Raw genomic sequence first — 15,166 nt, forward strand, 5'->3', positions numbered from 1 at the left:
ATTGAGCCGGTCCTGGGTATCAGCATTTTAAAAAAGCCTCCCAAAGGTGCTTTTGTGCATCCAGTTTTGTGCAGCAGCGCTGACCCTAAACCAGCCCCCAGAATGCCCTGGGCTCAACGCCTCCTCAACCGGGGATCCCTTGAGCTATGTTCAAAGGGTCTGCTGGGGCTGTTTTTTTTCGGTGGTCCACAGAAAAATCCTAACTCCTGAAAGATTCTCATTTTATCAGCAATCTCACTGCTGCCTGCACAGAATGCTCTATTGTATGAGACTTTTTCTTTTTTCTTTCTTTTTTGTTTTAATCCAAAGTTCCTGGCAGCGACTGAAATGTCTCCGAGGCAGAAGCCGGCTTTGATAGACTGTCAGTAGAGTCGAAAACTGCAATTTTTAAAACAATTTTCTCGAGTTTCCCTTTCCTAGTCTTGTCCTTCGCCCCCACCGGCTGGCCTTTGGACTGCCGATGGGGTCTGTGCGCATTGCTAGCCTCCCCCGCAGCAGCCTTCCCCTCCTCCTGCCCCTGCAAAATAACGTTTAGCACTGCTGAGAGATGGGGTTTCTCCGAGGGTGCCTTTCTCTGGCCTCTCTGCCATCACAGCCTGGCAGCTTCAAAGCTGTCACCGTCCTGTTTCTGTCTTCTCAGTGCCCATGTGGTCTGACTCCCCTGCATGGGTCAAAAGTGCAGCCTCAGTGGTGGGCAACCTCCTCATCTCTCCCCCTATCGCCTTCTCCCCGTCCTCCTCCAAAATCAGCCCCTTCTTTGGCAAGATAAGGCCCTCTTCTCAGTTCCTGCTGCCCCTTCCCCTGACTGCTATTTCCTTTTATTGCAGACTAAGGGTGCTCTTTGTGAAGGGAGGGTGTGGGGTATTTTTGCACAAATATTTAATCTTTTCCAATCTGCCCTCTGCACGCCTGTCAGTTCTTCTGGTTGAAACTGCTCTGTTTGCTTTAGCTGGTAACAGGATACTGTTTTGAAAAGTGATGCAGAAGTCCGATTACTTATGAATCTGAGCTTTATTTTGCATGAATGCTTTTCAAGGCAACTATAGATTTTTTCTTCCTCACCAAGAATTATGTTACCAGTGGGGGCGTGGTAGCGAGCAGGCCGGGAAATCCAGAGACCATTTAACTTTTTACCTTTTGCTTGGATATCTCAGCAGCAGGGACCTAGTAAAACAAACTCAGCCAAGGTTTCATTGGTGGTTTCTTTCAGGATAGATCTTCCCCTTACCCACTTGGAAATATTATTTCACAAAAACTGTAATTCGCCCTATTGAAGTGTCTGTCATACCTTACAGAAATCACCTGTTAAACATACTGGAGAAAGAAAAATGTAGAAATAGAATAATAATAACCAGTTTTTATCAAAAGCCTGGTTTGTACCATGTGCTTCTGATATTGTTGCTAATCCTTACCACAACTGTATATGGCAAATATATTATTTCCATTTTACAAGAGCTGAGACAGCATGGTAAGCTTGTGTTTTAGATTTTTCTTGGCAGTATAGATGTGAAATATTTTCTCTCAATGTTGGACCAACAGGCAGATAATGGATCCTAATTGTTTGGAAAATGTGACCCAATATCATATTTCTTGTCTCCAAGTCATTCCCAAAGCTGTCAAAGAGCTCACGGATTAAAGATGGACCCTAAAAAATCATGTATTGAGGACTTTGGGGGATGCTTGCAGAAAAATGAGCCATGAGAAAAGAAAGGGCCCTTTGCAAAAATCACCAAAACCCGAGGCCTGAAAATGCTACTGGTTAGCCAAATAAACAACAGAGAAGAGAGGGAATGAATTATGAGACAGCAGAGTACCTATTACTCTGTCTTATGTATTGTCTTTTAGAAAACATTAGTTGGGGGACATTTTGTCATATATTAAGTGAAAAGAACAGGTTACAAAGTGAAAACCCTGTAATTCTCACTTTATAAAAAGTAAAAAAAAAACTAAAAGCTCGAAGAACAAACAGAAGTATTAGTAGCCATTATTGTTGAGTGTTGAGAATATTTTTATAGTTTTGAAAGATATCTTGTGTTTCACCATGACTGTGCGTTCTTGTTGTAACCAGAGCCTAACTGATAAATGACTTAAACAAAGGAAAGAAACGCCATTGCTCAATATGCATGGTTTCATTTGGGTTGTGCATCAATAAGGAGGCCCCGTGGTAGAAACTGTTCAAGTTGCAGCCTCATGTATGAAAACACACTCTCTGTCCTTCCCCTCCTTTCTGAGACTGTTAGCATCGGATCTACTGCTTCCCTTTCTTTCTAGTCTTGTGAAAGGATCAGATTAAACAGATGGGCTTGCTGTTATGTGTGACTTAGAACAGTTTCCAAGTGTCTCTCTTTCCCATTCAACTGCACTGTGGAACTAACTGGAAATGGGAGGGAAGGAGAATGAGGGAAAAATCACCTCTCCAAATTGTAATAGCTGCCTGGACATCCATAAGGGAGTCCCACTGTGGCCCAAATGCTTCTGCTGCAGTCACAGTTGTTCCTGGATCCTACACTGTCTCAGGCAGGGGCAACTTTGCAAGTTGATTGTGTGAATTTCCATCCCCTGACATCACTGCATGTAAACAACCATAAGCGGCTTGATGCCCCCAGGACCGGCAACATGGATGATGGTAATGTCTGTAGTGCTGCCTCAGCCATGAGTACTCTACAGTCCAGAGGTGCTGTGGAGGAAATGCAGGGCCTGGAAACTCTGGCAAAATGATTCAAGGGGAGTGGACCTCTAGTGGCTGTTTGATCTATGTTGGAAGAAATAATGTTTCATGGTTTAAATTTTTTAATTAAAAAACGTAAATTTTTCTTATTGAAAAAGTCAATAATGCTTATTGTTTGAAGTTTTAGAAATCTAGAGCATATTGTTATCCATTTTGGGAGGAGAGAAGAAATCTTCCCAGGTCTCCTAATGAAGTCTTTTTAAATTAAATTTTGGGTGGGAACATTTTGTACTCTTTTCTCCTAGATCTTTCAGGGGCCAGCTAGAGTTTGCACTGTATTTTGGTGAACAATGAGGAGGAACTTGGGCTTTCCCTATCCCTGAAGGACACTGTTCTTTCCCTGAGTTCTGAAGATTCCTATCGGGTGGTACTGTGTGCCTGGATCCCCCACTGTAAGCCTTGGAGAGAAAGTTACCCTTTCTGCATCTCAGTGCCTTCTGTGTAAAATGAAGATTACATTACATCATGTGCCAGGGTGCTTGTGTGGGGCATTTGAAATACTGGATGTGAAACTGATTAATTATGGAAATTACCCAGGACAATGTATTTTTTACCTTCAATTAATGCTGATGGAAATACTAAGTAAATAAAACATTTAGGGAAAGAAATAGTAAGATTGTGTGCTTAGAAATTTCATGTTTTGCAAAAAGATAGAGCAATCAGATTGTAGGGCCAGCCAACTTTCCTTCACCTTGAATTTCAAAGCACTCTTTTTTGGAGTTGGGTTTTTGTGTTTTAAAAAAATATTCCCCCTAGTCTTTGAACCGCTGGTGCCAGGCCCCATGCTAACCCAGGTCATTAACATGGTACCACTGGTTTAATGAAACAGGAGTTTTGTCTAAGAATGGGGACTGCAAGGCAGATGGATGACAGGACTACAATAGTGAAAAATACACACTGATGGGCTTCTATAAGCACAGATTATTGATTTAGAGCAGCTTAATGGATTCAACATTTTTCAGATTTTCTTCAGCTATCTTATGGAACTGTTTTTCAGTTCTTACACACATTTCAAAAGCTTTTCTCCCATGCTTTGTAATGCCTGGTAAATTGTCACAGGGTTATGTTTGTTTAAATATATGTGAAATGTTTATATTCTTCTGGCAAGTAGCAGTTCTGACTTTTTAAAGCCTATGCCAGTAAGTGAAGTCAGAAAGTTTGAAATGTGCCGGCCTGAAATCCCGGGCAGTGTGCAGCCAGAGAGTGTTTATGGGCTGTTTAGGGGGCATCCCAGAACCTATCCCTCTAAGCAGCAAGGACTTCCTTCTAAGTGGGGAACTTATTTGCAGGCATGACCATTTTTCTAACTAACCTTAATTCAGTGCATTCTGGATGTCCAATTACCTTCGACTAGAGCTTTTCACATGTAAAATTCCAACGAGGTGGGCCCAACACCTCCTTCCAGCATGGCAGAGAGCAGGAGAACAGACCGGAGCTCCCCTGTGATGGGGGCCTGCAGAGGAGCCACCCCTTCACGGCTGTGGCGTCGGGGGGAATACTTCTTTGGAATCTGATCTCCTCAGTCCCCTGTTACTTGTCATGAAATGTCCTTTAGATAGTCACCAATTTCCTGTCCAAACTAATAAAATCAGCAGGTTGAAGTCTGGAAAGGGTTTTGTCATGAGGATGTAAGTGTACTTTTTGAATTTGACAGATTTAATTTAAATAAGTGTTGGCACAACACGGAGAGCCCTCTTAACACTGGGAATAAGAATGCACCGTCACTTACTTGTTCCCATGAGAGTGTCCATCAGGGCTGCCAGGGAGAAGTGGGGACACTCCCCCTAGCAGTGTTGAGCTGAGGAAGGACTGTGCATCTGTCCACTGACCAGGAAAAGAATGAGCTCATGTTCTCAGACAGAGATTGGCAAACTACCACCATTTATGTAGGGCTCTCCTTGGCTAGGGAGTCTTGTTTTTAAGTAAGAAGCCAGTCAGGAGCCAGGCCTCCTTACAGTAAAGGAGAGTTTGTTCTTTCCAGGACTAGAACATTTTGTAGGTGACTTTTCAAGTCTTAAAATTATGCTTTTATGACTTCACTGAAACCAAGTCAGGGTGAAGTGAAGACACCTAAATGGAAATATTTATTTCCTTAAAAATCTAGCCTACATTTTTTAAGGAATTTTCTCCAACTTTGAGAAGGAATACTGGGAGGAAGGAGGACAAGATGACACAAACACTGACATCCAATACACAAATTCAGGGAGTTGTTGTTGCAAAGCGTCCTTGGGCCATTTTCAGCTTATGAAATGTCACATCCTTTTTTCCACTCAGACAGATCTCTGCCCTCACAGTGTTTCTTCCAGCCTTGCCTAAGGGGAAGAGGGAAACAGCAACAACAGAAAGAAGCATGACGTTCCCAATATTCTGAGGCTCACAGACCACGGATAATTAACCCAAATCACCAGAGGTGCTGAGGAGAGTTTCACTCGTTTCTGAAATCTGAGGGCTCCATCCTTTTGCCTGAAGACTTCTCTCTTCCTGGTTTTCTCCTGGTCCTTACAGAGCCTCAGCAACAAGCCAATGGCTTTGTAAGAATGGGTCGTTTAGTTAAACAGCCGCACCTCTGAAACTTGGTGTTTCTGGCATCGTTCTGGCATCGTTCACGGGAAACCCAGCGGCCAAAACGACAGTGACCCGAAATGGTGCCCGGTGCACACTTCTGCACAAGGGTTCTGCTCCCTTAGGGGTGACCGACATGGCCATCCTTCTCTCACCGCGGATTGCCTGTCTCCGCACAAAATGCTGCCGCAGCCCTCCCAAATCTCATCCAAATGGAGGGTGAGCCCGAGCTCTTTCTCTCTAGCATGTTGACCTCATTTGCAGTTCACTTTAGAAAGCTCCTTTCTTTCTTTCTGGAACACCTTACTATGAAAAGTAGTTGCGAATGATCGTGATTTGATGCCATCTCTTCTCCCCCGTATGCATCCCTTCTGCTGTGTTCCCCACTCACCCACACACCCCCGGGGGGAAGGGGGCTGCGGTCAGGGTCACGCTAGAACCGGTGGCCGCCCTGCTCAACGTCCGCCGCAGCTGAGAGGAATGCACAGACTCGGTTTCGCCCATGTCAGCCTGTCTCCCAAGAAAGACTCTTACCAATAGTCCATCCCCTCGGTCTCCTTAACGATTTTCTTGGCACAGATAATTGCATCTGTGAGGTCGTCAGTAAGCAAGGCTGTAAGAGAAAGAAGTCTCAGAATTAGCTGAGCCTGTTAGCTGAAGGGTGGGCAAATCAGATTTTCTGCACTTTTCTCACTATTTTTGGAACAGGAGGGTTGGAAGAACTATAAGTCATATTCTAATTTTTGTTGAGCTTCCTTACAAATAAAAAAGAATTTGTTTGTTTGTTCCTAGGCCCACCATCTTGGACTCCTTGAAGTTTCGGAGGAAGAGACCAGTCTTAAAGGGCTTTTGGATATCTGTGTGGAGAAGACACAGTAGGAGAATGATTCTCATGTCCTAAAGAAATGCACAACTAAGATAGGACAATGCATTGTTTTTCTCTACTCTGGTTAATTTGACATAGGAGATATCTTTATAGGAAAATATTAAGGGTCTGTCATTGTAACTTTTCATTTACTGTGTGCATTTAAAAAGAATTTTATCCAAGGTGTTTTTCATATGCAAAAAATTTAAGATTTTACGTCAAGCTCATTATTACTTTTTCAGTGGCTTTCAGATGTCACAAATCTTTCGACTGAAAATAAACTACAGCTGATCCTTGAACAACACAGGGTTGTGGGGCACCAATACCCAGGCATTCAGAAACTGTGTATAACTTTAGACTCCCCCAAAACTTAACTATTTAAATTAGCCTATTGTTGACCAGAAGCCTTACCAGCAACATGAACAGTTGATTAACACGTTTTGTATGTTCTATGTATTAGATACCATATTCTTAGAAGAGAAACATATTCTTACTAGAGAAAAAAAATGCTTTTTCAAATTGTCCCAAATCTCCAATCAGTAAATTTTCTAATACATTTACTGAAAAAGTCTGCATATTAGTGGACCTGCACAGTTCCAACCCATACTATTCAAGGATCTACTGTAATTGAAATTAGCGCTCTTTGTGGCTTGCCTAGAAGTGGCCTCAAAATATTTCTCAATACAAACATGATAGGAAAATGTAAATAAACGTAAAAGTCCAAAATCACTCCTGTTGCATACCAGGTTCTTCAGAAGCAGATGGTGAGATGGGTTTGGGGTGCCAAGTATTTATTAAGGTTCCACACCTGTGGAATAAATGGGGCAAAAGCAAAACTGGGCAGATGGAGCTGTCTGTCTGTGATGTGGGCTCATCAAAGCCTCAGCCAACCTAACCAGGAGCTTGGGGGTACATGCTACCCACCAGAGTTGCCCATGTTATTTCCAGATGGCTAGGTCTTCAAACCTCTGCCTCACCAGCCATGGGATGCAGGCTGCCCTGGAGGCACACCTTCCATTACATGGTCCTCTGCAGCTAAGGCAGACCCTGAAGAAGGTGCCAAGTAAGCTGTGTGTAAATCACACAAAGTCAACTGGGGACAAGCATCTTCCTTCCAAGGGGAATTAGGTTGGTCCATCTCCAAGCCCACCACAATAACCAGTCAAAGACATTAAAACTCAAACTATTTGAAATAATTTTAATTTATCAATTAAGCAAAGTTTTTAGATTTTTTTCAAGCATAGATTTTTAAAGAATTGGGTAATGCTCAGTGTTGACAAGGATGCAGTGAGATATTCACGCTCGAGTACTTGATATAGGGAATGTAATGGGTTCAGCTTTCAGGATAGCCATTAGCAGCATTTGTCAAGAGCCTTGAAGTGATTCTTATCCTTTCTGGACCTATCCTAAGGAACTAATCATGAATCTAGGCAAAGATTTGTATACCAAGGGGTTTACTGTAGCCTTGTTTATAAGAGGAAATTTATTTCCAAGTGGGAAAAATCAAATTGTATCATAATTAGGGATGTTCACATTAATAATAATAATACAATCTCAATATAATGAAAGAACAAGCCATTTAAATCATGTTTTCACATGATTCAGTAATATTGGAACATGTCCTTGTATAAAGCTCCCAATATTGTGAAAATATCCATCTAGAGCTACAACTGTCCAACATGGTAGCCATTAGCTACATGTGATTCTTTAAATCTAAATTAATTAATATAATTGTAGCTTCAATTCCTTGTTCTTGCTACATTTCAGATGCTTTATAACACCTTTATTGTGGCTAGTGGTTCTATATTGGGTAGCCCAGATAAAGAACACTTCTGTCATCGCAGAAAGTTCTATTGAACAGCATTGGTTTAGAGAAAGAGAGAGAGAGAAAAAGATAGTAGCAAATTCACCAGAATCTTAGGAAGGTCTAGCTCTTAATTGTGGGTTCACCAATGCTTTTAAACCTTCACTGCATGTTTCTAAATATTTTATAATAGAAATGCATTATTTTTGTTATCATAAGAAATCAGCAAAAAGAATAACATTAGCCTAAAATACTGCATTTTGATGGATCATTATAATATCAAATTCTGTTATCCTCATCTGCTTCCTTCCAACACAGCCACTTAATCTAAGATTCTTGCTTATGGAACACTATATGCTAATGAACTTGTCAATAAAATCATAAGTACTTTATTAATTTTTCAAGTAATTATTTATTTATTAGGAGATTATCCAAACTTAAGTGTTTGGTATCTGATATATGTTAAAATTTCTTAGAAACACTTTATTTTGTGTGCATAAATTCTTGATAAGTGTTGTGTGACTGTGGTTTGTGTTTGAAAGCTCCTGGAGCCTGTTTCTTAGAAGTGGTTTTAGTGAGGTGTCCAGGGATGGGAAGGACACAGTTTGCTTATACATAGTGGAATATGAAGAGATTTTCTATTGTTTCAGGACTGGAGCACACCCCAGGCATGCATGCAAATAGGAAGGTTCATATCTGGGGTAGGGAAGTTTGCTTGGCTGGAGATGCTGTATAACCACCGGGAGGAATAGGTGCCCGAGGCCCAAGTCGTGGAGACGGGGTGAAGTGTTTTTCATTATAGCATTTTGTTGCACTACTGAGATGTTTCAAAAGTGCTAGGTGGACGTGACTTTGAATTTGCTTAGGAGAATACATTAAGGGAGGTGGGGGCTGGCAAATGAACCTGATGCACAGCTGAGATGTGGAAACACAGTGAGATCACCACAGAGGGGCAGCAGAGGGGCAGAAATGGGATAAAGGAGCAAGTATTTATAAGGATCCATGCCAAGAATTGCTTCTGCTCAATTTACTTTACATAGACAGTTCTGTCCAGTCAAACATGAATAAAGAAAGGATTATGTTGAACAGCAAAGACTTATTCAGTTGATGCTTTATTCTGCCACATCCAACAGAAAGCAGCAGCAGTCTACAGAAAAGAAACTAGTTATTTTCAGGTAAGTTAGTTCTGCTTCAAGGAGTCTCTGTCTCTCCCCAGGATCTTCCTGCCTCTGGACTAAAATATCACAGCTGTACCCTCCTTTTACATTTCTTTCTGCTCTCTGAAGTGAGAAAGACCAACTCAGACAGCAGGCTGATGAGAAATGGAGATTAATATAAGTAGACTAGACTAGACATAAGTCAATAATCACCTGCTTTTTCATCATCATCTCTTATTTTAAAGACATCTATGCTTTTGGAGGAAAAGATTGCTACTATGTTATTACATGTGTGGTTATATTCCTATATATGCTTATATTTACATATATGTACCTATAACAAATATGCTGTTCAAACAGTTTGGGCAAGGTGGGTAGAAATTTTAGGAATACAATTTGATATGGGCATGAGAAGATGGCCTACCTGTACAGACGGGCATAAGTTGTGTGTGTACTGTACATGTGTGAAATGCCGTGTGCCTTGTAATCATACCCTAGTTCTAACTTGTTTCCAAGTTCCCATGACAAATGTTCCTCCTCCTACAGTACATAGGCAGAATGGCACTGTCCCTGATTAAAGCTTCTCTGGCCTGAGGATGTGGGGGTTCAGTCGCTCAGGGTGATTGGGATATAAAACCAACATCCTGTTTTCTATTTTAAGGCAAATCTAAAGATCCCATACTGTTTATGATGAAAACAGATATGAGTGTTTCTCCACCTCTAACCATGAATTGTCCAACATTTGAATTTCCTATAATTGAAGATTGTTTTGCAGATATATATTTGCCCAGATGTCCTTAATAGGAGCTAAACTGAACAAGATTAAATTAGTCAACTGCATGTAAAGTCAAGCATGGCCATGATGGAGTAACAGATTTCTCTCCCACTGTAAAAAAACAAAAGAACTAGATAAATTATATGAGAACATTATTTTCAGTCATAAGAAAAGGCAGTGCAGGACCCTTGAGAGAGAGAAACCAAATGAGATGAGCCTTGTGATTGCTGTGACTTTATGCCCAGAGACATTTCCCAGACTAGGAAGGCAGAGCCCATGCGGGAGATGGCAATCTAAGTGTAGGAGACAGAGATCAGAAGCCAAGGCAGCTGGAATTCATGGCACAGGATGATGGATTTTAAACTAACTGTATCAGTAATTACATTAAACATAAATGGTCTAAACCAAGGTTTGGCAAACTATGGTCCACAGGTCTACCCTCTGTTTTGTAAAGAAACTTTCAGTGGAACACAACCATACCCATTTGTTTACATACTGTCTATAACTGCCTTTGTGCTACAAAAGAGTACAAAAGTTACAAAAGAGAGTTGTGTGTAGAAGGCCCACAAAGCCTAAAATAGTCACTATATGGCCCTTTAAGAAAAAGTTTGCTGACCCTTGGTCAAAACATTCCTACTGAAAAGGAGAGATAGTTAGACTGCCTATAAAAGCAACATAAAAACACTGTAAGAAGTTCACTGCAAAAAAAAAATTACAAATAGGCCAAAAGTAAAATAATGGGAATAAACACCATTCAAAGAAAGCTGAGTGGCTATATTCTTATACTACTTTTAAAGTAGATTTGGGGATAAGAAATATTACCAGGATTAAGGAGGGACACTGATTGTCATGATGAAAAGGGTCAGTTCACCAGGAAGACGTAACAGGCCTCCTCAGTATGTATGCATCTATTCACAGAGCTTCAAAAACTGACGACATTGAAAGGAGAAATAGATAAAACTATAATTATCACTGGAGATTTCAATACATCTTTCTCACTATTTGATAGAATAAAAAATAAGTAATGATATAACAGTCATGCATAGAACATCCACCATTCACCCACTGTACAATGCACATTTTTTTAAGTATACATTTACCATAATAGATCATATACTGTCTGATGATCATAGATCTGTATCATTAAATGAAGTTTAAAAAACTTCAATTTTCGGCTCTTTAATCTATCTCACACACTGCTCACTGATTAATCTTTCTAAAGTGATGTTTAATCAACTGACCTCTTACTGATTTCCTATTGCAAGCAGAAATCAGTACATGTTTCTTAGCCTGGATCCCAAAGCCCTTCCTGGTCAGGTAGTAATCAGCCTTCCAGTCACATGACCTGTTATTTGTCTTCGTGACCCCTTTGTTCCAGAAAAGAAAAGTGTCTTCATGACTCTGTCCTTGCCCCACACCTTCCCACAGGCACCTAACTCTTTGCTTTCATTGTTCCCCTAACCTGGAGTGACTCTTCTCTCTCTCTGAATAACCAAATCTTATCTACCTTCCAAGTCTTAAGTCAAATATTGTTGTGTTTACACTATTTCCATGACTTTATTAATATCTTTCCCCTGAAGCCTCCCCTGTGTGTGTGCTCACACATTCTCTTCCCTAATACCAGAATTCATGTCTGATGGATTCTGCTAAACCCCTTTTGTGCACATATATATATTAAATGATTATAGTAGAAGACTTGGAGGTGAATTCTAGCTTAATTCTACTGTTTAAAAAAATGCTATGTGAACAAAATTAAAACGCAAATCATCAAGAAAAAAATGCTATGTGAAATGGGTTTTTGTCTTATTCTGTACAGAGGAGCATAAACTGCATCATCTGGGAAAGTTGCTTACAGAAAGCAGTTGGCAAACAGCTTTCTCCTTATTGAACATTTTAAATGCCCTCTAGGTGTGAAAGGGTAGGGAGGTCACTTGTTCTTCCCTTTTTCATGGTGGGGTTTATAAAAACTGTCCCAGAATTAAGTCATCGTCAGACAAGTAGGTCACAGGCTCCTGAAGGTCACCTGGGGACCTCTTGAATGATTTTTGGCCTGGTATAGACCTACTTACACATCTAAACTCCAAATTCTCATTAAAGCAGAAACTGGGTGGATATTCTATTATTGGCTTTCCTGCCTTTGTCCCTGAGGATGATATTTTTGGGAAAACAAAGCTGTACCTGAGCAGGCAACATGACAGCGGTTCTTCTCTTGTAACTTTGCATGTCTGCACCATGTGAAACTGTTTATCTGGAAAATGCCATAGTCTGTGCTGCCATCATCCAGGACAGTCTGAGCCATGGTATTGTAGCGGCTCTCATAGTATGCCATGCAGATCCCTAAAGGGGGGAAATGCCAGCCACTCCGGTACATTGTCTTCTCTTATCCTGCTCTTAGCGGAGAGTTCCCTTATACATGTTCCAACAGTGCTCTGTTCCGGAAAACCCTAGGGGAGGGTCAAGGCAGGTGGTGCCCCCTTGGGGCACATGGTGAGCAGGGAGTGCACACCTGAGGCTGCACACCTAATCAGGGGCTGGACCTGGACTAGATGGACAGTCAGGTCTGCTTCCTACAATGCCAGCAAGAGTGGCATTGTTTCTTCTTCCCTTGCTGTGTCATTCAATCAGGACTCCAGGGGTGAGGACGTGAGGGGCAGGGCTGAGGGGAGGAACCCCAGGGAGCAGCAGCTGAAGAGGACATGTGAATAGCTAGCAGCGCTCCCTGGTGGCACGGTGTGGAAAAGCAGGGAACAAATGGAAGCCAGTGTGGATGGGGCCTGTGACATCTCAGGGGAGAGCTCAAGGGCAGAAAGAGAACAAGAAAGGAGAAATCTCACAGTTTCCAAGGCTAAAGCCGTGGTAATTGTCCAGGCCAGCCCTCGAAAATATCTTTGCCAGTTTACAGCGAGTGTAGATTTTGGACTCCGTAGCAGTGACCAGGCAGCTGATCAGGGCCAAGATGCCAGCAGCCTTCATCCCCAGGCCTGTTGGAGGCAGAACCTGTCAAAGATCGGGAGACCGGGTCAAATGACCTCGCTTCGTCCTGAGTCCTGAGACTAAGTCGGTTGCCCATGAGAAGTTCACAGTCTGCCAGCTAGGGTCGTGGATGGCCCTGCCTAGTTGCTTCCTGTCACTTTTAACCATTCAGAACCTGCATTAGGGAAAAACAAAGTGCAGACAGTATCCAGTACAGGGAAGGAACGAGGGTGGGCACTGGATGGAAATGCTATGTTCTTGGGATCAGCAAGCAAAGGAATGAACCCATTTTTCTTGATGTCCAGATGGCAACCAGCGAGGGTGATACATTTCTAGGGTTCATTTCATTTTAACGCTATGAATAGAAAAACACAGAATATGAAGAGTTAAGCATTCCCTCTATATGAAGGAAAAAAACACTCCTATTTCAGCCAGTGATGAAATATATATAGGTTTGGGCAGAAAACTTTAAGATTTAATATTTGGGGTTTTACTGAAGGGAGACAATTCAGCACCTTATCTTTCTTCCATTTTCTTTTCTTGATACTTTCCAAATATGGGAGTGTTGCTTCAAGAAAGCTCTGTCACACCGCAAATGCAGTGTTTTCCTGGGGTCTGTTATCACTGCTCCACGGGGCCTTCTAAAAGTCTGGTGCCTTCTGGTGAGCAGGACAGGATGGATGACGATGGGTCACAAGAGGAGGAAAGAGCTGCTGGTGGGAGTAGAGAGGCCATAAAGAGACCCCTACTGAATTATTTAAAATGGGAGTAGGATCAAGAATTCTATGCTGGTTGGCTACTGGTTTTCCAGAAGCACTTCTCTTGAAGTTATCTGCCTTGCTGGGATGGGGATAGAGCAAAATTTCTGATAGCTACTCATGATACTGAAGCTGATATTCCTACATATTTTCATCCAGTATCATTTTCTGCACCAGCCTAGAAATCTCTAAATTTTCTAACATTTCTACACTTTTTATCTAAAGTTAGTTTCTCCTCTCGGAACTAGGTTCCCCAATTGAAAGGTGGGTCCAAAACTAGGGATGAGTATTCAGAAAGGCCAGAGGGAAAATCGCTATGGGGGCTTTCAAGTAACTAAGCAATAAGGTAATTACGTATCACCTGCGGGATGGAGACTACATACCAGTGAATTGCAAGGGGCAGCACCCTAGGCCTGCTTCTGGAATTAAGTCTTCTTGGGACATAGCTATGCCCATTTGGTTGTGTATGACTGTTTTTCCCAAAGCTGAGTCGTTTCTTTAGAAACTGTATATTCACTATCAAGCCCTTTACAGAAAAGTTCCTGGTGTACAGTGTGGGCTATACCCCAGCACTGCTCCAGGTGCTGAGAGGAAGACAAATCAGGTTTATGATGCAGAGCTGACAAGTTAAGTTGGTTTCTATCCCTGTCTTAGAATCTTACTGGCCTCAAACATAAGAGAACCTCACAGCAGTGATGGCTCCAGGCACAATACTCTATATCCTTCAGCCAACGGTTGCTATCGCTAGTTCTTCGGGGCAGACGGCTTCATCAGAGTAATTCAGATCTTATTAAAAAGGCAACTTTTTGGTGCCGGTCCCACAGACTGCTCGGGGTCTGCTGTACTTACTCAGTCAGATCAACAGCTCACTGAGCCGCCTGCATCCCCATGAAGCCACTCTGATTCTTACAGGGCACAAGTGAGCCTGTTTCCGGCCAAGAATCTTTCTTTAGAGCCTTAGAGAAGAATTCTTAACTCATTTGTTTCCCAACTGCCCAGAGATTCTAGAATTCTATTTCTTGGGACTTAGGTGATAACTACATTCTGGGCTCTCCTACCTCACTTTTTCCCCCTTCTTCCTCGACAGACACCCTTGGTGCTCAAGCTGGTAGGGCCTCCCACCCACGCGAGAACCCTTCTCTACAGCGTCTTCAAAACGTATCACAAACCTCACCAATAAAGACAGTTAAGCATGTATCCTCAGTAGTTACATATTAAATAATGTATCACACTAATGTTCTTCTGTACTAATATGTCACCTAAATTATAAACATATATAAAACTAATATTTGAAAAAGGATGAGATAGAGGTGAAATGAACAGTTAAAAATTGTATTAAGGGAACAAGATGTCTTGCTATAATTGAGTTGTTATTATTAATAAAATATTAATGAAACAGATTAGCATGACTGAATAGGATTTATTAGTTTTAAAAACTTTGCTGTAACACTTTGTGGATCAATAATTTGTGTGTTTCAAGATCCATTTATTTCCATGCTCAGATTTAATGGTACAGTTAAAAATTAATTCTCAGTGTGATATGC

At 41.6% G+C, this 15,166-nt stretch overlaps 1 protein-coding gene across 2 annotated transcripts; it reads right to left on the bottom strand.

Moving 5' to 3' along the window:
- Positions 1-4,766: 4,766 nt before the first annotated feature.
- LOC108392179 (lysozyme-like protein 1) lies at positions 4,767-14,565 on the bottom strand. Of its 2 annotated transcripts, XM_073218885.1 has the most exons (5): positions 14,472-14,565; positions 12,726-12,888; positions 12,070-12,228; positions 5,825-5,903; positions 4,772-5,040 (listed from the first exon to the last, which is right to left on the bottom strand). In XM_073218885.1, exons 2-5 carry the CDS (start codon positions 12,862-12,864, stop codon positions 4,971-4,973), a joined length of 447 nt encoding a protein of 148 aa, XP_073074986.1. In that variant the 5' UTR covers positions 12,865-12,888; positions 14,472-14,565; the 3' UTR covers positions 4,772-4,970. The 2 variants fall into 2 exon arrangements, with proteins under 2 accessions (XP_017507748.1, XP_073074986.1); XM_017652259.3 differs by lacking the exon at positions 14,472-14,565 and having other exon boundaries at positions 4,767-5,040; positions 12,726-12,881.
- Positions 14,566-15,166: the final 601 nt, after the last annotated feature.

This window comes from Manis javanica, chromosome 2 (assembly GCF_040802235.1).
Source record: "Manis javanica isolate MJ-LG chromosome 2, MJ_LKY, whole genome shotgun sequence".
Classification (NCBI taxonomy): domain Eukaryota; kingdom Metazoa; phylum Chordata; class Mammalia; order Pholidota; family Manidae; genus Manis; species Manis javanica.

Excerpts from the sequence above, each read along its gene's own strand:
- LOC108392179 (XM_017652259.3), bottom strand. The coding sequence starts at position 12,864 with ATGAAGGCTGCTGGCATCTTGGCCCTGATCAGCTGCCTGGTCACTGCT. Across the intron at positions 12,229-12,725 it reads CGGCTTTAGCCTTGGAAACT|GGATCTGCATGGCATACTAT; the intron begins GTGAGATTTCTC and ends TCCCCCCTTTAG. Across the intron at positions 5,041-5,824 it reads ACCGAGGGGATGGACTATTG|GCAAGGCTGGAAGAAACACT; the intron begins GTAAGAGTCTTT and ends TCTTCCCCTTAG.